The sequence below is a fragment of the Tyto alba genome, unplaced genomic scaffold (assembly GCF_018691265.1).
Source record: "Tyto alba isolate M040663 unplaced genomic scaffold, T.alba_DEE_v4.0 Super-Scaffold_18, whole genome shotgun sequence".
In the NCBI taxonomy this organism is placed as follows: Eukaryota; Metazoa; Chordata; class Aves; order Strigiformes; family Tytonidae; genus Tyto; species Tyto alba.
Genome location: NW_024881280.1, coordinates 14,548,522 through 14,571,253, shown reverse-complemented (window position 1 = coordinate 14,571,253; position 22,732 = coordinate 14,548,522). Strand labels below are relative to the sequence as shown.

Genomic DNA, 22,732 nt, shown 5'->3' with positions numbered 1-22,732 from the left:
TCTAGAGCTCTACAAGATTCATGTTCTCCACAATACAAAATGCATTAATATTTATTTGACTCAGACGTACAGCAAACAGATTGCCAAAGATTCAAGCTCTGGAAAACATCAACTAGTCACACAATGTATTCTTATGCCCCAAGCCAATGCAATGAAAGCCGTGCATATGGGATGCAAGAAGCTAGTATATACATGTTACAGATATTTGTCTTAAGTCTTACTCAAGAACGATAGCCACTCTTAACCAAGAGTAAGTGTGATAGCCTCATCTCTCAACATTAACCTATTCCCTCGTGGACAGTCACAAATAAGTATTTAGCTGCCTTGTGCTAGCAGACAGAGAAAAAAATTCTGCTCTTCAACACTAACATTTTAATGGCAAAAAAAGGTATGAAAATTTAATATTTCTGACATCAACCAATCATATACTGTATCTGCTGTTTCAGTTCTTCCTCCCCCTACCCTTTGTTACACCAGAGACAGCAGAAAAGACAAAAACAGACAAGAGGGAAAAGGAAGCAAGATGGCAAAGAGGCCTCAGGACAGGAAATTGCACTGTCATTAGAAAAAAAAGATGGAAGTACAAAGGGAAAAGTAGCAAAGTAGCAGAAGACAAACCACTGGTAGGCCAAAATCTGAAATCAAATGTATACACTAAACTAAAATTCAGGACTACTATTCTGCTCACAGATTCTTGTGATTTGCACATTTGTCTAAGGTTTATTACAACAGAAGGAGCAACACTTAAGAAGTTTTTTGTCCTAACAGCTGTCACTGCCCACAACAGTCACAGATGAACCGTGGAACCAGCTCTGTAGGTTTTCAGTCAGCATGCCCAGAATGTACATTGTGTCTTTGTCACAGGACTCACCAAAACCCTCTGTTTATGTAGCCCTTTCAAATAATCAACAATGAAAATCAGTCTAGCCCTGCTTTATGACAGATTAATTTAGCCCTGAAGCTCTAAGGGAAGGATAAGCCTTTTACAGATGTAAGAATGGGAACAGAAATTTTTATTGATTCAAGGCTACATATTTTATCAGTTCTGGTGGTCCAAGTCGATGTAGCAAAATCTGTCATGTCTAAAAAAAGTTGTTTGATAACAACAAACTTTTCATCATGCCTTGAAACACAAAAAAAAAGTTAAAGGTTAGCTACCAAAAATTACGTATAAAGATCCCTTTTAACATATCAGCAAAGGACTATACTATATAATGATAAAATATTACCAAAATAATCTTACTGTTCTGGTTTATCCAGAAGCTTCAGTTCCTCCTCTTTTGAAGTCTGATAATATTGCTTGATTTTCTCCAGTTCATCCTTTTGTGCTCTCTGAGTGAATTAACATAAAGTAATTAATAACTAATTAATAACAAATTAATAAATTACTAATTTATCTGTTTGTCTGCAAGTAACAATTGTATTTTTTATTGGGAAACTTTAGACTATGCAAGAGAGTGAGACATAAAGATCCATGACTAATTCCTTCAGTGCCTTGCAGAGCCGTTTACTACCAATGGCCACAAAGCTGAGCACCCTTGCAGATACAGCCATAGGATGCTTCACAATTTAGATCAGCGAGGTAGCTCTGATATCTCTACAGCCAAGTGTAAATGTATTCTTTCATGCAACTCCAGAGTCACACAGTTCATGAATGCTATATACTTAGTGTACAGAGCAACTTTGTTAAGTACAGCAATGCACTAGCCTAGCTAACTGTTTTAGCCACTTACATCTTGAATAAGAAAATTTCAGCATGTTAGCATGAAATTGGCTTTAAGTAAGGACAGTATTTTTCTGGCAGCTCAGGAAAGAACACTGCTAGATGTTACACCTTTGTTGCATTTTTAACCTGATTCCAAAGGCACTTCACTGTTTTAAATTTCTGACATTTAAGGGCTAAGCCAGTAAGTAAAAATAGCATGTCAATGGGTATTTTTTTATGTTACCTATTTTATTACTGCTAAATTCCCTAAAGACTTTTTCTGTATAATGTCTGTAGTCTAAAATGTCAAGATAAAAGAAAACTTTACTTATTTTGTGTTTGAAATACTACAGTGAGTAACCACAGCTTTACTCCAGCTTACTTACATTTTCATACAGTGCTTCCAGTGTTTCCAGATCTACTACGGAGTCATCAATACAGAGTATAGCTGTATAGAATACAATCACAAATTAGATGCTAGAAAACACATGTAAGAGTTCAATTCTGTTTCCTGAGAAATGGACTAAAGGGATCTGACCTAGCTAAAGAATTTATTTGTATCCAGTTAATACTTTATTATTTTCAGCATTTTATTTTTGTTCTGACTTCAAGTCAGAACACTCACACAAGAACTCACTATAAACTCTCTCTCAGGAGAATGGAGTTCTATTTTCCTCTCCAGTATACTCAGCAGTCAGACATGACCTGCCAGGTACTCAGCTGATTGCGTATCTGGCCAGGCAGGAGAACATGAGAACAACTGATACCAGACAATGAACAGCACATTTCATGGTAGCTTAGAAGGCTGGATAGGAGAGTTAGGGTATTTAGGTCTCCTTATGTGCATGGGAGATCAGGAAGATATGACAACAGGGAGATCTGCTTGTCTTGGGAAGTAGACAGGTAAACAAACTTGCAAGATTTGCAAGTTGCAAATTTGCAAGCACAAAAAACTGTGCTACAGATTTTTGAGATATCCTCATAAAGCAGCTCACATTTGAGTTAGCTTTATCCACTAGAAAACTACTCATGTGACAATTTCCAGATAAATACTTCTAAACATCACACAGAGACACCTAAAGTATACTCTTCAGTGATCAGTTATGCCTCATTACCAAAAATGAAAAGTCTCAAAATATTTCCTTAGTTCCAAATGATACTATGTTTGGGATATATGGCATTAGGTGTTTCTAACATTTGCAAAACCCATTATAATTTAGGCAATGTACTGGGACTTTTCTGAAAACTAAATGATTGGTTCACAGCACTTTCTAATGCACTCTAATGCTACATTCCAGTAAGCTAAGACAAGCACAATTGAACAGAAATAACTTTGAATGTTTAATTTTTCTGAAAACAGCATTTCATCAAGATTCATAATGGGACCAGGCACAATTTCTGAACTCCTGACTTATGTTTAAATGTTACTGGGAACATTAATCCCAAAGAGTCAAGATTATGGCCTCTACCAATTTTCAGCATAACCAGTGACTCATAATTAGCTAGTACCTGACAACTTTTAATTTCAACTGTAATACGTTTCTTCAAAGGAAACTTGACTGCTTGTGAATTTAGAAGATTTTAAAAGCTCTTGCTGCATTTTCAATCCATGTTTGAAAGGGACAAGGCACACATCTTTAAATAATTATTTAAAAGTAATAAGCTTTCGCCTGCTCTTCCACCTACCCCATGATTTTACATTGTGAAATTAACCAGCAGGCTAGTAAATTTTCTCTGTGGCAGGCTAATTAATTTTATTAAAAGGTCCAATGACATTTAGAATGCTTTAAAATTTTGCCTGTCAATTATGATTCCATCTGTTGACATTACACCTTGGTTAGAAGTAAAGAATTATACAAAAGAAGACAGTATAAGTGGAAAAAAAAAAATAAAGCAGTATCTCCAACTATTTTCATCCTACTGGAAAGAGTCAAAAAATGCTTGAGTGTAACCAAATATAAAGCACGAACAACCGTGCTTGACAAAAATCTTTGTTTAAGAAAAATCATTAGGGATTGAAACTATGAGATCATCTGTTGGCTGTTGCAAGTCAGTTCCATGAGTTTCATTATCTTCCAATGAAATTTCAAAAGAACCTAAGAGATTGGAAAATCTATTGGAAACTTGGTTTCACAGTCCAATATATGTAATTGTTAAAATTTTAAGATACACATATTGAATTCAAAAACTTCCCTTTGTGGTTTCACTTTCATCCTATTTTGAAATATTCTGAAATCTGCTTAGAAGGAAAAATTTGTCTACACTTATTTAAAAAAGCAACTTACTGGAGATAATTTTAACTCATACTAGAAACGCAAAACATCTATTAATAGATTTTTTTTTTTAGGTACAGAACTATTACAATGAGAGGAAGTGGTTTGAAAAAAAAGAACACTTTAATAAGAATATCAAGGTTTGTACATCTAACTGGAATTTTCAGTCAGAGATTTGTCACAAAAAGACCCCAAAATCACAAAGTGGTTTTTAATGCTGCATTTTCTTATCACTGTTTCTGTATTCAACACCAGTTCTAACAAATCAGCATTGTTTTGAAGTGGTATAATAAAGCAAAGAGTGTTTGAGATTAAACTAATAAAATACAATCTGATAAATTAACACCTTTCTAACATAATTAATAATAATATGTATTAAGTGATATTAATATGAATTATTTTCTCTTTTTTGACAAGTATGTGATTGTATAAAAGTACCAAGAAAATATTATCTGATTTACTTGCTATACAACCTGTCATGCTATAATTGGCAATGTCCATGCAGACAGGCTGCAGTTAAAAATCTAGCAATATTATTCAAAACAATGACAGTTGAACTCTTAGGATGTTAATGTATGTAGAGAAACACTCCCAAAAAGTCAGAAGTACTGCCAAAATCCACATAGACTCCTTTTTTTCATCTTTATGTATTTTAAACTTCATCTTTGTCCTTATATCTTTTTTTTCATTCAGACTGATTGAACTTAATACCATACACATTTGGAGCAGAAGAGAAAAATGAAAACTTGTAAAATTATGAAGAGGGACCCATTTTTTAAAAAAAGAAGCATTGATTTTGAAAAGCTGGAAGAAATCCCTAAATTCACAGGTGTGTCAGTATTCTTATTCTTAAAATATGGCATGTGCAATACATTCACAGTATGTTGTGTAAATTAACTTGAATTGCAGCAGCTGAAAAAACCCCATTACACTAGATCAAAGAAACTAATTATTTTACTATTTACTTAGAGTTACAAAGAACAAAAGCATCTTAATTTTTCTGTGAAAAACAAAACCCGGTTTTAATCATATGTATATTAACGTTCTTAAAATTAGTAAAAACCATGATAAGTTTTTCAAAATACTCTTCCTGATACAGTGAATTTAACCATGACACTTTACTGCATTAAATCTCATTATATCAAGACTCACATAAGTGTAAGTAATATAGGTGAAGTATCATAAATCTACAAAAGAGGCTCCAAAACAATTAATAGCTATTACAATATCAATCATCATCGGTGGTTTTTACTTTTATCTTGCTTTCTAGTTAGCTGTCTTCCTTACACTGTCAGTTCAGTTAGAATATTTCACCTACACCTCACAATATGTCGAAAGGAAGTAGACTCATGCTGTGAAAAGCTGGTAATTTTATTGGGTTCCTCTACCTTTAAAAAATCTGTTACTTGGCCAAGTCTGGTTTCTGAGATCCTTTTTTGCAGGGAAATTGAGGCAAACATTTTTATGTGGCCTATGGTGTCTGCTCACAACAAGAAGAATTTATATACACAAGGATCATTAGTGCAGGGTTGCACCCATTAGGATATAATAACCGTCAGCTAGGACAAAAAACAGATCAGCATCGTGCATTCAAACTAACAGGCACACATAAAAATACTTGCCAACTACATTTCACATACTAAGAGTATTGCTTCGAATATAAACTTGTACCAAAGGTTCTTAACAGACTCACTTTCTTAAAATGAATCTAACTGTAAAAAACAGATCCCCTACTGCACAGATTTTTCACATACTCTGGTTTACATTTTTGAAGTGATAAAACAAAGAAAAGCTAAGAATTTAAAGCATACTGTGTGCAGTCTACATACAACTGTAGAATTTAGAGGTTAAATATGAAAAAGATACTTCTCTTAACCAGCTTAAATACCAACAGTCTTAAGGCTGACTCTGAAATACAGCCTCACTCCTACTAAACACATTTTGGTTAAATGAGGATTTAAGTCCTGATGACAGAGCTTACATGTACTCAGCGGTATCAAACCATTTAATGTGACAATTAAACTATGAAATATGAAGAAATCACCTTAACTGCTTCCTAATGATAAAACAGAAATAAGTTATTTAAATAAAAAGAGCTTGCCAAATATACATTTATTTGACCTGGAAGTTCTTCATTATTTTATGTAGTACATTCTACTGAGTAAGGCTTGATTTTATGGGAACATGAAGCTCGTCACTGGGAAATTTAAATTAAATTGTGTCTGATCTAGTCAATTAGATAATGACAACAACTGTTAAGTACAAATCCCTACTTGGCAAAACTGCCTAAAGTATCCAAATTGCTCTGGTTTACTTCTCACAAATTGCTATGTTCTAAACTTATTTAAAGGTTTTCTCTCGTGCAACAGAAAACCCATTAAAATATACATCACAAAGAATCACCATGGGCACAATGTAGGTTTACAAGACTAAGAAAGCTCAACTCCTGCAAGAAGTAATGAGCATAAGACTGGCACTAACGTTAACCTACCCACATCAGGCTGGATGCCCAAGGCAGATTCACAAAAACATATGCTGTGAATTTTCCAGAACAAAGAAAATAACTTTTAAAGAAAATTGTTTCCCAACGTCTGACTTGAGTATGCAGCTATCTTTATACTTCATGCACAGTATACAGTATATATAGAATGCATACATGTAATATTCTTTGTAGGTGGAAAAATCAGACAACTTTGGAACAACAGTTTTTAAACTTCTATAATCTATACTTCCATCCTGCAAAATATTTTAGTTGAAACCCCAGTAAAACTTTTTTCACACAGTGCAATAAGATGTATCCCAAAGCACTTATCTTTATCCAGAAGTATTTCCAAAATACAATAGAGAAAGAAACTGTGACACTATTTGTGCTGCATGATATAGTTAAAGCAGAAATTGGAATTCATTATTCTGAGCACACTGAAGTCTGCAGATTAGAGTTGCTTTGGAATAGTTTGCGTTATACATATAAAACATTGTCTTTCAGATGCTAAGAAAAGTGCCTGATTAAGAATGGTACCGTTCGCTAAAGTTCAGATGTACCATAAACCATAAATTGCATCAAGACAACACAACCTCTTTATGTAACTTCTCTGGCCTCTCATTAGAGGAAGACCACATAGAAATCCCACGATGATTATGAACGTAATATAGAATTAGAATGATTATTGCATTAATCATCAGTCTGACTGAGTTAAACTGCTGTTCACATTCTTCCAATTATTTACTCCAATAGGTTGACAATGGAGGGTAAATCAAAGATGGAGAAGACTAATGGCTTTTTGACTGATTGACTGCATCATACAATAGCATCATAACTGCATTCTTTCTAGACAATTGGTCCCTTCCTACCATGCCATGCAAAGAATTTTGATACAGAATGGCGTGACACTTATTTGCATTGCTCACCATCAGAATATCATTACTGTCACACTATAGTAAAAATATATTCCACATTTGAGGAGCAACCAAAAGAAAACCAATAATGAAGGTTAACCTGCAAAAGCAGATAGCATGACCTAGGCTTTTTACAAAATCCATTCTAATCCATCCCATCTAAGTGTGATCAAATACATTTCTCTAATATTTTCAAAGTTTAATGCGCCTCTGCATAGATAATTTACATTGTTGGTGAACACAAGAATGTTCCAAATGCACAACAAACATATTGGGTCCCCCATATGCGCTAGAACAGGTTGGCCAGTGCTACTCTGATTTAACAAATTGAGTCTCAGGCATTATATTTAATTGCTTAAAGTCTATGAAAGAAAAAAAAAATCAAATACTAAATTAGCATTAGAAATAGTCTCAATGCCAAGGATCAGCGTTAAATTCTCCCCTTTGCCGTATAGGCTAAGTTCTGCCAGCGATGCAGCACCACAGTTAAACTCTTGCCTGGGTAAAGGTACTAGCAGAGGCTGCAGCTGTTCTGTGTAGGTAATACAGCACTTTATGGCCACAAAGACTGCAATGAGCTACCAAGTGTGCGTTTGGTGTGATCTGCTGCATCCCACTGATTTGGTCCCAAAGAATATATACCAGCATGTGAGACCATCCACTTAATGCATCCTGATGGAAATCAGGGGTAGGAGACAGTAAACTATTTCCAGCAATGTACAGAAGTACAATTTCTGGTGCCTCACAATTTTAGTGGCAAAACATCACTCTTTTGGACACAGGTATCTACATTTTACTTACAGCCCATTTTGTGTCACTAAAACTTTTTTCCATCTGGGCTGCCCCACAATTTTGCCAATTTACTCCTGAACAAAGATCTCAGTAGCTCATGGGAAGCCGGCACAGATGATGTATGCTGCAGAAAAGAGTATTATTATGCATTTTCGAGTATACTGCTATTGCTAGCTACTATACTGGGAACTGCCTGAGTGACTGGAATGTTGCCCTGTAAAAAGCTGGGACCAGTGCCCACAGAGGGTCTTTGCATACAGTTATAATCAATCAGTATTTCCCATTAGAAAGAGAACTGAAACACCTCACTGTGTAGTGAGTTATAATATTTCAAGAGCAAAGCCACACAAGTAGTCTTGAGTCACAAGTTTGTCTCTCAAGCTATAACATGCCAGCTGAACAATGATAGGAAAAGTAAGACTGAAGTGCAGATTACTTCTCCAAGTGTGTAGTGTTAAAGCATGTTCCCTACCTGACAGCTGATCTCCACTATTCCTTATCTTGTCTTTATAAATGTTTTTTAAAAAAACACAGGGAAGCAGCCTTGAAAATTATCTCAAACGTATGCACAATTTCATTATTGCTATTTGATTTTGTCGTGGTTTGAGCTCGGTCAGCAGCTAAATGTCACACAGCTGCTCACCCACCCTCCCCACACTTGGGAATGGGGAAGGAATCAGAGGGGCAAAGGGAGACTCGCGGGCTGAGATAAAAACAGTTTAATAACAGTGACAGAATAATACGCTGACAGCAGAATCAGCAGGTAATGTACCATACAGCTGCTCAGCACCCACCAACCAACCGACACCCACCTGCTCCCGGCTGGCCATCCCAAACACAAAGGCCCCACAGCCCCACTCCCAGAAGTGAGAGCCCCTCCTGGCCCACTCCTGCCTTTATATAGTGAGCACAAGGTCACATGACATGGGATATCAGCCAATTGGGGCCCAGCCCTCCAGCTGTGCTCCCCCCGCCCCCACACACAGGTGAGGGCACTGGGACCTGGGGAGCCCCTGGGGTCTCAGGGTGCTGCAGCTCCTCCCGCTGCCAGACCAACGGGAACTCTAGGCCAGCCCCAGCCAGGACAGACTTTTAAATATAAATACAGATCCTATACAGCATATTGAGACAGACATATTTTCTGCCTGCTCCTTCTGCTCAGGAAATTAGTATTATTAGTAATGGTCTAATCAAAAACTATATTACCCTTTTCAGTACCAGACTCATCAGTAAAATTTGTTAGTATTCTGAGAACATTACAGCACCTAGGATTTGTCCTCCTCTCCCACCTACCAAAAAGCTGAGTATTAGGACAGGTGCAGCATGACAATGTTAACTTTCTCTCTGCATCATATAACACCAACACTAGCCAAAATAATCACTTGGTCTTACACTGTCTTCTCTCTAGACTGTATTCACATACAGCAAAAATTTAAACTTAACTCCAATGCACGAACTTCACTCTTAAACAAACATGTGTGGGAGATTCCCTTGCTTAAGTGTGGCAGCTGGCTCATTATCAAATGCAAACTGAAACATCTGGGTTCCAGATCTGGTCACTTGCTTCTTCTGCATTGCTGAACTATCTATAGAATCTGCTGTGAAGATCTTTACTCTAATTTGAGAGCATAATCCTATATATGCAGAAATCTCATACTATTTTAAAGGAGGATGTAATTTTTCTTGTGATTACCCATTTTGTCTTCTCTACAATTTTGCATGCATCTGTATGCACAGGGCAGTGAATCTGAGGACAGTTTTTCTGTATCTGTGTTTTTGTAACTGCTATTTAAGGTAGAGTAACCAGTATACTATACATAGACAGTAAGTTTGTTTGTTGAAAAGACATGTACAAATGTAGTCAGAAAAATCTGAAATAAAATCAGATACCTTTTTTTTTTTCCTTCACTTTGACTTTCTTTTGCTTCAAGTTTCTACTTTCTCTGTTGGAAGCTGCCAAAGACCATTAACTTTTCTCTTCCCTATCTTTCACATATTGAATTATGAAATGGAAATTTGCTTGAAAAAAGGGATCAGTGCTTAAACTTCATGTTTCTTAGAGGTAGCTCTTTGTAACTTCACTTTGTAAAAAAAAAAAAAACAAAACTAAAACCGAACTTCGACATTCATCACTGAATGATCATACACTTTTTCAGTTAGGTGCTGTCATGAACTATTTAGCTTCTTCTGATCTTTTTTCATCCAGTACATTGACTATAGCGGGCTTCAGATAATTTGTTTGTTGTTTGGCAGGACTGCACACAGATTTAAATTAAAAAAAATGCCAAGGGATAAACACACACTAAAACAGAAACAAGCATAATTCTACTGATGTCTAGCATTTCTAAAGATCCTCTCTACAGAAAAAGATGTTTTCCCTGAGTTTGGTGACCTGTTTTTTTTCCCTAGGTAGTCTCTGCACACAGATCTTGATTAGAGTCACTCATCCTGCTTTGTTAATATATTTTAAAAATAAATTCAACTAACACCATTCCCAAATCCCATTTGTATCTCCTAGCTGTTTCCATAAGCAAAAGGCAGCATATCCTATTGCTGCCTTGAGCAACACATGTGGTGACAGACCAGTCATTTGCTACCTCAGAATAGAGAGGGTGATGAGTTATAAACTTTCCTTCAGTGACAGCACTTGTTTTGGTGTCTCTTCTACCAACACTCATAATTTTCATTAAACTTGAGGGACTACATTAGCTATGTCTACAACTGCAAGTAGCATAGTCTTTAGAAATCGATTTGTAGACAGCAACAGCTGGTACTAAGGATCCAGTGTGCACACTATACACATTTCAGGGAGTTTTAACTATCTCTGATCTGATCCTGCACGATTTAAAGCCTGCTATAGGTGGTGACTGCTGGCATGCTTCTAGAGCACGTCATCTCATTTAACTTAATTCTGAAGGATGTTCGCACTCTGAGACTGCTCTGCATTGCTCTGCAATGCAAACACAGCAAAGAGGACAACTGGTAGCTTTGATTTGAAAGTGCACTGCTGACTCAAGCTAAAATGCTAGTGTACACATACCTGAACATTTGACTTATTTTCTCTTAAATTTAGTATAAATTGGACAGAGGGTTTCAAAAGCTACAGAAGTACAGCAAACAATGGATAGATAGATAGATAGACAGACAGACAGAGAGACAAAGATGTTCTATTTTAGTAGAACATCATGGCACGGAAAATAAAAAGTCATGAAAACATGTCTGAAGATACTTATGAATACTACCCAGTTTTTATAATACAGCTGCTATCCTATCCTATGCTGCTGTAATTTCTGCCAGCAAATTATTCAGACCTTTAGTAATAGCAGTTTTTTCCATCTCATTCTGATACCTTTCACACAATACTGGCAGGCACAAAGTTATTCCTTCTTTTCGTTGTTTCCCTCCATCCCAAGAGACATCTGTAAGCCCTTGTGCTCTTAAAGAGCTAGATGCTCAAAGGCCCTTTTGAAATTAATAATAATCAATGCCAGCAGCATCTCAACACCCTACCCAGTATTTGCATGTGATGGAAGGAAAACAATAGCAAAAAGGAGACATCAACTTGAATTCTTCCAACAGTTGTTTTAAATGGTGAATATTTTCCTTTTTTTAATGTGAAAAAGAAATAAACAATATCCTTAAACAATATCTTTTTAAATCCAGAACATAAGCAGAATCTGAATTACCCCAGTGTTCTGAAAAATCTGTATTTCTCTACAGTTGTATTGGCAAACTCAGATAATTTGTAACAGTAATGGAATTTATACACTGAGTAGCCCTATGCTTTGAAAAATGCCATTCGGTAATCATCTTTCTGATTGCTATGTCGTAACTGCATTAGTTTGGGATGTGCTTTTTATACTGATAATGAAGAAAAATTTAAACATTCAGCAAATATCAACTGCATGCTTGATGCCCAAAAGATTTACATATAAGCCCTCCATTTCATTTTTGTCAGTGGAGGACTTGCTTAAGGAAAAGGAGGGAACCGTAAGGGACGAATATGAAACAGTTTTGAGAAAACACTGTATTGAAAGTGATATGAGAACTGAAATGGTACAGGAGTTGTGCCTAAATTCAATTCTGATTATTTAGGTGAAACTACATATAGTGGAAGAATCGTTCTTCTGTTATCTTAAAGAGAACTATATTCAAAACACATATTGTAATGTAAGAAAGTCTCTGAAGGGGACTATGAGAAAATAGCCATGCAAATATAAAACATCAGGTGTAAGAAACACTTACCTTGTTGAATATCCTTCATCTCCAGGTGCAAACTGGATATTAAAATTCCTACAGTTTGAGACCGCTTTCCATCCAACAATTTGATAATCTAAGAAAGATGGAGCAAAATTATCTGAGATCAAATGAGCACTCTACAAAAGATTCATTCACATTAATGACAGAAGCTAATTTGTGAATTGACTTCAATGTCTCTCAAAGATCAAACATTTTTATTAACTAAATATGGTATTAGGACCTTCATCTTATCTCTGTGCTCTGCACCTTAACAAATGCCTGAAAAATGTAAGCTTGAATTCTCACCAGGTCTAGTAAAGAACATCACCTCTTACTTGTAGGATGCTATTAAGAAGGAAGAAAAAGGCATATCAAATATTAATTCTGAAGTATACTTTTCCCCCCCTTTTCCTTAAGGTGATCAGGGCAGAACTATATAAGGGACTGAGTACATCACAAGTTACCTGGTTTGTCTGCTACTTTATATCTCAGTGTGAACACATTTAAATCTTTTTGACAAAGGATCAATTCGCGACCAAGGAGAATTGGTGAATTGTCTTCTCGTGCCTTCTCAACACTACTTCTGGAACACTAGGGGCTATCGAAAGGATTTCTTTCACTCTTGTCTGAATGTGCTTCTTCCACACCCTTGACACTTCATAAGGATTTAAGGATCTTTTTCACATTTTGGGTAACAGACACTTGCTAGTATAATATACTGACATGCAGATTGCAATCTTTTCAGATGTTGGGTAGGAGAGAAGAAAAAGGCAGAGGGGAAACCTTGAGGAATTTATTTTGGCTGGTTGAAATTAGTGACACTGATGTGGATCAGTCCATAAATAAAGTAATGAAAAGTAAACCATCAGAATTTTATCAGTGTAGTTCAGATGTTAGAAATGTCCACAATGATTGGACTGTTGGTATTTGTGATTTTGATTTATAAGGAAGATATGACAGCACCACATCACAACAGGCAATACAAAATAAGTTCAGATCCAAGCAGCTGGCTTACTTTGTAGCGTTGATGGACAAATGCTATTAAAAATACTAACTCATATATAAAATCAAAACTAATAGCTAAATTTTCCCTCAATTTGTATTCATAGTATCTGAACAATATTTAATCTATATTTATCCAAATTTAATTTTAATAGTTAGGTGGCACTAATATTTGGATATTTAGTAATACAGAAAACTTTCAGTAATTGTTATCCCTTATTCCTGTAATATTCTTACAGATGCTCGCATTACAAACAGTTAACTGGCCAAATTAATAATAACTCACACAAATGTTTCTTACCTATGTTTTATGGGATTTAGGAATATTTAACTGCTCAATTACTTAGTCATTCACCTACATAAAAGTAGATTTGTAGTTGAAAAACATAGGAAAAAGAGAAATGACAGTGATATTTTCAGTTGAAAATGCGAAGGTAGTTCTTATTTATAGAGTACTGAAACTGAACAATACATGAACAAGCTGGAATACATGCTGCCTTCAACAAAGATCTGACATATTTTACATCCCTGTTGTAGGAACTCAACATTTAAAGAACTTATGTTAAAGTAGATGTTGCATATTTTCTACCAGAACTGGAAACAGAATGTACCCTGAGAGGGTTTTTCATTCTATATGTACAGCATGTATACTGGCTATTAAGAAATTAATACTATTTACAGTGTTTTATTCAAATCAGAAAAAATTCAGGCTCTTTACCTCCTGAGTACACAAGTAGACAATATGATTTGGCTATGTTACCATAAACAAATACTCTGTAAGCATCACATCCTGTTGACTGCAATTTTTCAGAGCAAATGTAAGTAACTGCTCAGTTTATCATGGTCATTTCTGAAGCTTTACATGAATTTGCTGAACTCCGCAGCACATTAACTTCTTACAGGGATAATTACAGGCTTGAGTAGCATGCAATTTGTATAGCATTCACTGACCTCCAAGTTGACCTTGTTCAGGGGCAAATTCATAGGTTGTCATAAACCCCATTAGACATGGCTAGTTTGAAGCAAAACCTTTCCAGACTATAGCCTTTGTTGACAATATGACATTTGAAATCATTCTATTAAAGTATTTTAAAGTGCTGATATGTTCTGCAGATATGATCAAACTAGCTCACGTTGCTAAGCAAGACTTCATCCCTAAAAGATTAATGAAAAAAAATTTTAAAGAAGACATGGTATAATTTTAAAAGCTAAAAGAGAGACTCATGTTTTAAAATGGCAAACTAACTGTATGTTCACATGCATTTTTGACAAATGTACACATGGTCACAATTACCAGGCATCAATCTCAGACTACCTGAAATATCTTCAACCAACTGAAATCTGTAACTGAAGGCTAGTATTTTATTCATTAGAGAGCAAAAGGGGGGCAACGAGACAAGAGAATAGCTTAAATTTGGCATAAGACTACTCTAAAAACACTGCTGTAATGTTAGGTATTTTGTCATAGATTTTTAGAACCAATGTGTAACTTGAAAGATTTTGCAACAAAATATATAAACAGTAGTAAATCAGAGAACATATTTTCAGAGATACTTATTTTGCCCAAAATTACAGTTATTCGGGGGAAGTCACAGACAGGGAATTAAATATCTGTGTGAGTTACAAATGGAAAGGAGACAAAAAATTCAGCACTTTTCCAGGTCATAAAAACCATAAGGCAAATAAAATGAAAGTTTGTAAAGACTGCATTGAACTATTTAGTCTATGCTTTTAAAGACAAATCACAGATCACCTCTCAGCATATTGGGACTTGCTTGTGGCTGGCAGTGACAGGTAAGCAGCTAAAATCCAGCTGACGCCAGTTGATGCTACTCTGCCAGCTGGCATGGTTTGCCAGCTGCCTGCTGCTCCTCTAGACTACGAAAGTATCATTGAAATGGATGCAGCATCAACTGGCTCAGTGACAAAATTGTGACTGCTGATGATGATTCATTTAAATCACTGATCCATAACATTATTTCCTCTATGTGGTGTTCCCTGACTATTTTTTAATGTTATTAAGTTAGTTGATTTGCTGTACAAAAGTGCCCCTTCTACATCTTTCAAATATTTTCCATCTAATTTAAATTGGAGACATACTGAAGCTTGAATACATTAATAAATTATTCTGTCATTCCCATTAAAAGGTGTTTCTCTAATGTAGCCAGAAATATATTTCATTAAATATTATATGACAGACTTCACTGTTTTGTCTAACTGTAATGTCTACATTCTGTCCAGGACATTTACGGGTGCTGAAATCTGAACAGATTCAGTTTACTTTAGTGATTAAAAGCTAAATCCTTCCTCCTGCTAGTGCATGGATTCTTTCCATAATATTTAAATTTACTGAGAGAAACCATAAGTTAAAAAGCCGTTCTGCATATCACAGTGTTTCCCTCCATTCCCACTTATTAACTTTTATGGTGAAGTCAACAGCCTGGATCCATAAGTATTCCGCTGAAACCCTGTGCAATCAGAGGAAGAATATCCTGCACAAGAGGCATGTAAGTATGCCCCTCAAGGCATTCTACATAAGCACCCCAGGAGTTACCAATGAAATTTCAGAAGCTTAAGAACAGACATTATCTCTTCTATTCCTACTCAAAGGAGAGCCAAATTTAACTGTTTTTTATTTAAACTGGATGAACCATAGATTTATATTTTAAAAATATTTTAAAGATACTTTAGGAGACATGTAATTCTAGTTGCGATTCCATTGGATAAAAAAACCCCACTACTTTTAGTCTTTTGCTAAAGAACAAGCAGATGGCAATTTCTCAGGATAAAATAAGAGGTAAGGAATGAGCTAGCAAGAAACTTACTTCAATATCTTTACTCCTATCAAAACTGTAAAAACAAGACAAAACCACAAAATAGATATTTACCCTTTATGGATACTTTCCATATCCTACATGACTGCAGAGCTTTGTGGTAAACAAGGAAATGCCATATTCATTCTTCTCAGTACAGCACAAAAAATAATAAGAAAGTGAGAGTGCCTCAGAAGAGCACGCACTAGCATTTTACTACTTCTACTCAAGTTCGAACGCTGTTTATTATCTTATGCAGACAGCTGAAGACAGTCATTGTGTTTCAACCCTGCAAAGCTTCCAACATTTTCTGCAATATCTGTCCTTCTTGCGGAAACACAAAATTCATTAATTGTAATTCCTCATTTAGTTAGATGGACAAAAAACTTGCTGACAGACATATCCCTTTCAGTTAAAAAAATGCAATTCACTCAAAATATTGACACTGTTCTTAAATGAGAACACATGTTAATAATTATGTGAAGTCTGTTAGAGATAATAGACAACAGAAAAGCCATTATCTTTAATGTCCTTCTGCGTCTTTGAAATGATAATCATTGCACTAAAGGGCCAAAAATGATTGATGGACTTTCATTTGGAGCATACACCTGACAGAAATTACTTGACATTTACTCACTTTTTTTTGTAAGATGAAGACAGTGGCATCACAAACATCCAACTAACTCGTTTCTTGAAAAAGTATAGAAAATACTTGAGTTTTTTAAGATAAGTTACTAAGTACTCAGATATTGGAAAAACTAATGCAACTTCAAAAATTTTTTTAAGTCCACCAATGAAGTTACAGAATGCACATGGAATAAATCACAGAAAAGGAATGTTCTTTTCTAAATTACCTCTTTTTCAGGCTTACAGGGAGCCATAGCTTAATACATAATGAATCATGGTTTTTATTTCATTCCAAAATATATGTCCTAATTCTGGCTTTCGTCTATTTACACAAGACGAATTTTGGTTCTACAAATTTAACAGGAAAGGGAGAATCTATGGATTGAAAACAATTACATGTTCCCACCAGCTTAAAAATTTGCATGGATACGTACAGACATGAAATGTTAACAGTTTAGGATGAATGAAAGCAAAACTGTTTGCATGTAAAAGTTCAGTCCTTCATCTGACATGAAAACATCTATCAAAGACTTTCAGAGTCTGGGAAAGATGATAGTTCCTTCAGATTACATTCAAATCTATGGAAAGCCGAGATATTTCAAAAACAGATGTATTTTGGGGGGGGGGGGAGGGGGGGGTGGGTTTTTTGTTTTGCTTTTGTTCACCCTTTTTTTTTTTTCTTCAGAAAAATAGGTTAGAGTTTTATTATGCTAATTGTTTTCAGTCTTCATAAACAGTTATGAACCTTAATAGTACCGTACTGAATCTATTTGCAGTTGAACATTTTTGGTACATAAAATCTTATAGTCGAAGTCCACTTACAATTTCACAAATATAACTTACAATATGTTTTTTTAAATAAAGAAAAGACAATGAAAACAGTCTAAATTAACAGTTGGACTTTCACAGGCATGTCCCTGATACTTTAAAAACAGGAGTTAAAAATAGAAGTCATATTTAAAAGGCATTTAAAGTCCAAATGGCTTATAGAATCAATAACTAAATTGAAGTTATATACTAAAATAACTTTGTGGATCTAGCACTTTCTCTTCTTGACTTCCAAGAAGCTATATCTTCCAAGTAATTTTGAAAGTGGGACAAACTACATGCATTTGAAAAAGCTTAAACTGAAGACCACAACACCTTACATGGTGTAAACACTTTCCGATTCAATGTATATTACGAAGCTGCATCATACCAGTAACTTAGGTATTTATATTAAGCTAACTGAATTAGCCAAAACCAGAGAGAAATTTATTTGATTCATATTCAGGTGTTAATGAACTTCTTTATTTTTGTCCATTAACTTCAACTTTGCCTGCTGCAGATTCAACCACTTCAGAACCATCCTAGGAAATAAAACCCACTACTTCTATACATTATTTATCCATCTAAAGTCTCTGGGAAAGTCAGGATGCAATCAACAGTTTCTTCTCCATTTCATAGTTATTATATCCAAAAAATCACTGCATTGTATTACCTTGTATAAGATTGCAATGCTTTTAGTCTTACAATTCAAAAGCTTTCTTATGAGAGAATTATACCTATTAATTCTTAAATATATTGCACAGAATTTTGCTCTAATAGTGGAATGTAACTAATATATTCATCTAGACAGTAAATTCTCCCCATCCAGAACAGACAAATGCTACACTCAAGACATAATACATGAAAAGATAGAATATTTATTTTATTAATTATCTATATAACAGTGTAGAACTTCTATTTACAAGATTGCATATGTGCAGTGTTGACAAATGCACAAGAATAAGGGTTTCCTGAAATATTTCAGAGGATGTAGAGTTGGGGAAAAAAAAAAACCAAAACAAAACAGAAGAGGTTCCAAAGCTGTTAAATTTTCCAAAGGAGTACATGATCGAAGAAGCATGAGCAGTCACGCACTTTGCAGAGCTTCTAAGCCCAGATAAGCATTACCATAATAAACTTCAAGAATATGTAAGTGTACCAAAAAGGTACATCTGATATTCATTTAAACTATACTATTTTTACATTGTATCACTAGCAAGTGAATACACTATATTTTCCCAAAATAAGTTAATACATACCTAAAAATAAACACCCTCTAAGCAGTCCTTATTGCTGCTTTACTTCCCTTCCTTTTTTCCCCGCATACTTGTTAGAATACCTTATTTTTTAACAAGTGCACTTAAAATTCTAATAATTTCATCCTCATGTCAGGACCACAGCCTCTAGAAACTAGCATAACTCAATTAATAAGCCATTTTCTGGCAGGCATGAAGGCAATGAATTTGGGAATCATAAAAGTGCTTCCACTCTGGAAAAAAGGATAGCCAGCTGTTTCCATCCATAGGACAACGAACAGACGTTGGACTTTATGCCTTTGAATTGAGTAACAGAATCATGATGTTGGAAAGGCACTCAAAATGTCATCCAAAGTATTTCTGCCCTTCAACACAGTATCAACTATATGTGTATCATTCTAAACAAATTTTCTCTCCCAATACAGAAACACAATTTTCCTAGCCAAAATTATTCTGCATTCCTTTGGCATCCTCACTCTTAGAAAGCTTTTCATAATTTTTCTTTGCAGCAGCTGCATGCACTTGATGACACTTACTGTGTGTCCCCATCAACCTTTTCTTTTCTAGACTAAACAATGATAATAATTCAATTCTTTTCTCAGAGACTACTTTTACACTTTTCATCATTCTGACTCTTCTTGACTCTTTACAGTTAGTAAAGATTTTTAATGAAGGGCTGTCATGCCTAAATCTAGATGCAGTTCTTAACTAAGCTCAGTAAATTGTCTTGTAAGTAATACTTCCATTCATCGATCAGAGTTTTGATTTCCCTTTTTCGTAGTACCATGATTTGATAATTCATGTTCCTCTTGTGAGACACTATAATCCCAAGATCCTTTCTGCTAAACTATTACCTAGTCACTTAGCCAGTTGTATTCAATCTTATTTTTAGGTAGCTGAATATCCTTAACTTTATTAACCTTGTGGTTAACTATTAGCTTTGTGCTTATCCCTAGCTTTCAGAACATATCTCTCGATACATGAAAGCTTTCTAAAGGGCCTACTCCAGTCCATTTGAAGCCTCTTGCAACTAGGTGGTGGCTGCAGAATTAATATTCCATTATCCAGGTCATAAGTGACAATACCAAGGTAACCGGACACAGAATAGATGCCCACAGAATCCTCAATGCATTCTCCTATTTTGACACTGAGTATATGTATGAGTATAAATATATTCTTTATCATAAATATTTATTTTATAGATTATTTATTATATTGTAAGTACATTATACATATATGAGTATAAATATAGATATGAATATAAAAATATACTCGGAAGTTTCGCTTCTGAGCATAACTAGCCAAATGGTACTGGAAAACAGACCATCCATTCCATTTACATAGGACAAGATTTAGATATTTCTGGCTGAAAATGGTACATGTCTCTCAGGTGTAATCAACAAAAGCACAGCACATAATGAATATTTTAATTTGTGTTGCCATAAGGTGTCTACTATGTGGACAAATAGGTAAGAATAGAACAAGTGAAATCTCTACAGGCTTTATGTGATACTTTCCACAGAAGCATTCTTTCCACAGACTAAGCATACAGATTATTCTGTCTGGTTTCACAAAAATAAGGATTCTGAGATTTAATTGAATAATATTATTTTATTTGGAATTGAAAGAGAAATGTAAATAGATGGTAAAGAAGTCATAATTCAGCAGGCCACTAACTGTTAAAGTCTCTATTTTTATAAAGAAGACACAGTAAAATGTGAAAAAATTCCCCTCTGGTTTGAAAGACAGAATCTTACTTCCAATTACATAAGGAATTTGATTGCAAGGCACTCATGTAATTCTCATTCAAGGAGAAAATTACTAAGTAATCATGTTTTAATAAGCAATCCTGTACCACCTATTGGTCTGTCAGTTCTTTAAATACCAAGCAGGCTGAACTTACATTCGTATAAGATGGTATGAAATAGGACAAAGTTTGTGCAGAGGAGAAGAGATTTAATGCAGTGAATAAATCAGCACTAACATGTAATATTAAATAAACTAGCTTACCTATTCCAAAAGCAAACTATTGTCCACATTCTATTGCCGTACCTGTATCTTGATCTGGAAGACTTTTTTATAGAACACGCAAAAGGAATTTACCAAGAAATATAAAATGACACGGCATCAGCTAAAAATTATAATGTATGATGAACCTCACAAGATTTTTATGTCTTAATATGTGTAGAAAGCATCTTTAACCAGACTATATAATCCCATACACTGTGACACTAGTGGCATTCTTAAAACCAGTCAAGCATAAATTTCTGTAGTAAAGCAAAGAAAAAGATTTTTGTTTAAACCCTACTACATAGATATAATTGTTAGAAAAAAGGCAAGAAAAGTTGAGAGCTGAGAAAAAACATGAGAAAGCACAAATTAAGCCAGCAGAACTGGTAGTTTTACATTAATCTACAGGAACTTTTTGTTACTATCTACTAATAAACCCTCCTGTAACTAAATAAAATGCCTCTCTACTACTGTATCACTTGCAGTCCACCAGGATTGATCCATTGGAGCCAGTCTGCAGACATCTGCGCTTTCAGAGAGACAAAGGAAAATACAGGACCATCCAAGAGGACCAGCTGTCTGTAAAAATATTCAGCTGCTACTACGAGTCAATTAACAGGGAAAGGTGGAAAGACAGGATATACAATAACAGAATGCTGCTATACTCAATTAAATTCAAATTTCATTTGGATTCTAACACCTGATTTATTTTTATTTTTTAAATTGACTAAATAATGGGAAGTTTAATACTGCTGAAAATGAGTTCCTGAAATTTTCACAGAAAGCCCTACAATTCCCATGGTTTGCAACACCATGATCATAAACCCATGAGTTTACATTTAATAAAATCAGAGAATAATTCAAACAGTGACATAAATAAAGAGGATACCTTTGTAAAAAAATACATTGGTTTCTCACAAGAAGTAGTATTTATTATACCATTAGTTCATATATTGTCTAAAGTAACTATTACTCAATTAAGTTTTAGAAAAAGTTAAGAGACATCATTAAAAAATTGTGCTGTTGTAGCAAAAGAGTTAGTTTACAAAGCAGCAAGGAACAAGAATAATGAAATTTCATCTGTCAGAATACAGGTCTAATTCTCCACCTGGTTTGCTGTCACACACCTGGAGAAATAGGTATATTCACTTAATTGCCGAGATCATGAAATACAAAGGTAACTATTTGTGCATATTAGTTCCCAATTAAAGTTACACTGGTTACATTCTTCTTCAAAGTTCTTTAGAAACCTGTATTTCCTATTAAATAATTCTTCCTGAATTAGGTAAATTAATGAAATGTAAAAATTAATTTTACAAAGAGGGCATCAGAAATGTGAACTAATAGGATTTACAGACACAGCCAAGTACTACATGCCATTTGCACTTGGAAGAATTTGTAAAATATTATTCAACAGAGGTGTTCATGTCCAACTTCAATCTAACATTCAAAGGACTGTAACAATTAATAATTTCTCTAAGGTGTATTTACAAGTGCCAGCATGTCCTCATCCTGGCCCCATTTTTCATTTTTTGCATCACATGAGTTTCAATTTTATAGATTCTATAGCTTTATTTATATTTCTCATTAAGTACTGCACTAGGACACAATATGGAAGTTTATGACAAAAGATGTTTTGAAAGATCTGATTGAACTGATATATATCTATGTATCCATATTTCACATTATATGTATTATAAAATTGAAAAAGGTAGATAGCACAGCTCATATACAAAGTGCCCTCTTGTGGTTCCAAACAGATTTATAATACAGTATACATTTAAATGGTTTTCTAATATATAACCATATTGT

At 34.7% G+C, this 22,732-nt stretch overlaps 1 protein-coding gene across 1 annotated transcript in view; it reads right to left on the bottom strand.

Moving 5' to 3' along the window:
• The window catches only part of LOC104360805 (formin), a 148,933-nt gene that overhangs the window by 72,406 nt on the left and 53,795 nt on the right, over window positions 1-22,732 (bottom strand). The window contains exons 6-8 of the mRNA XM_032984591.2: window positions 12,412-12,499; window positions 2,092-2,153; window positions 1,244-1,332 (exon numbers count right to left, since the gene is read on the bottom strand). Of these exons, the coding sequence (XP_032840482.2) occupies window positions 1,244-1,332; window positions 2,092-2,153; window positions 12,412-12,499 (239 nt within the window). The remainder of the gene's footprint in view (window positions 1-1,243; window positions 1,333-2,091; window positions 2,154-12,411; window positions 12,500-22,732) is intronic.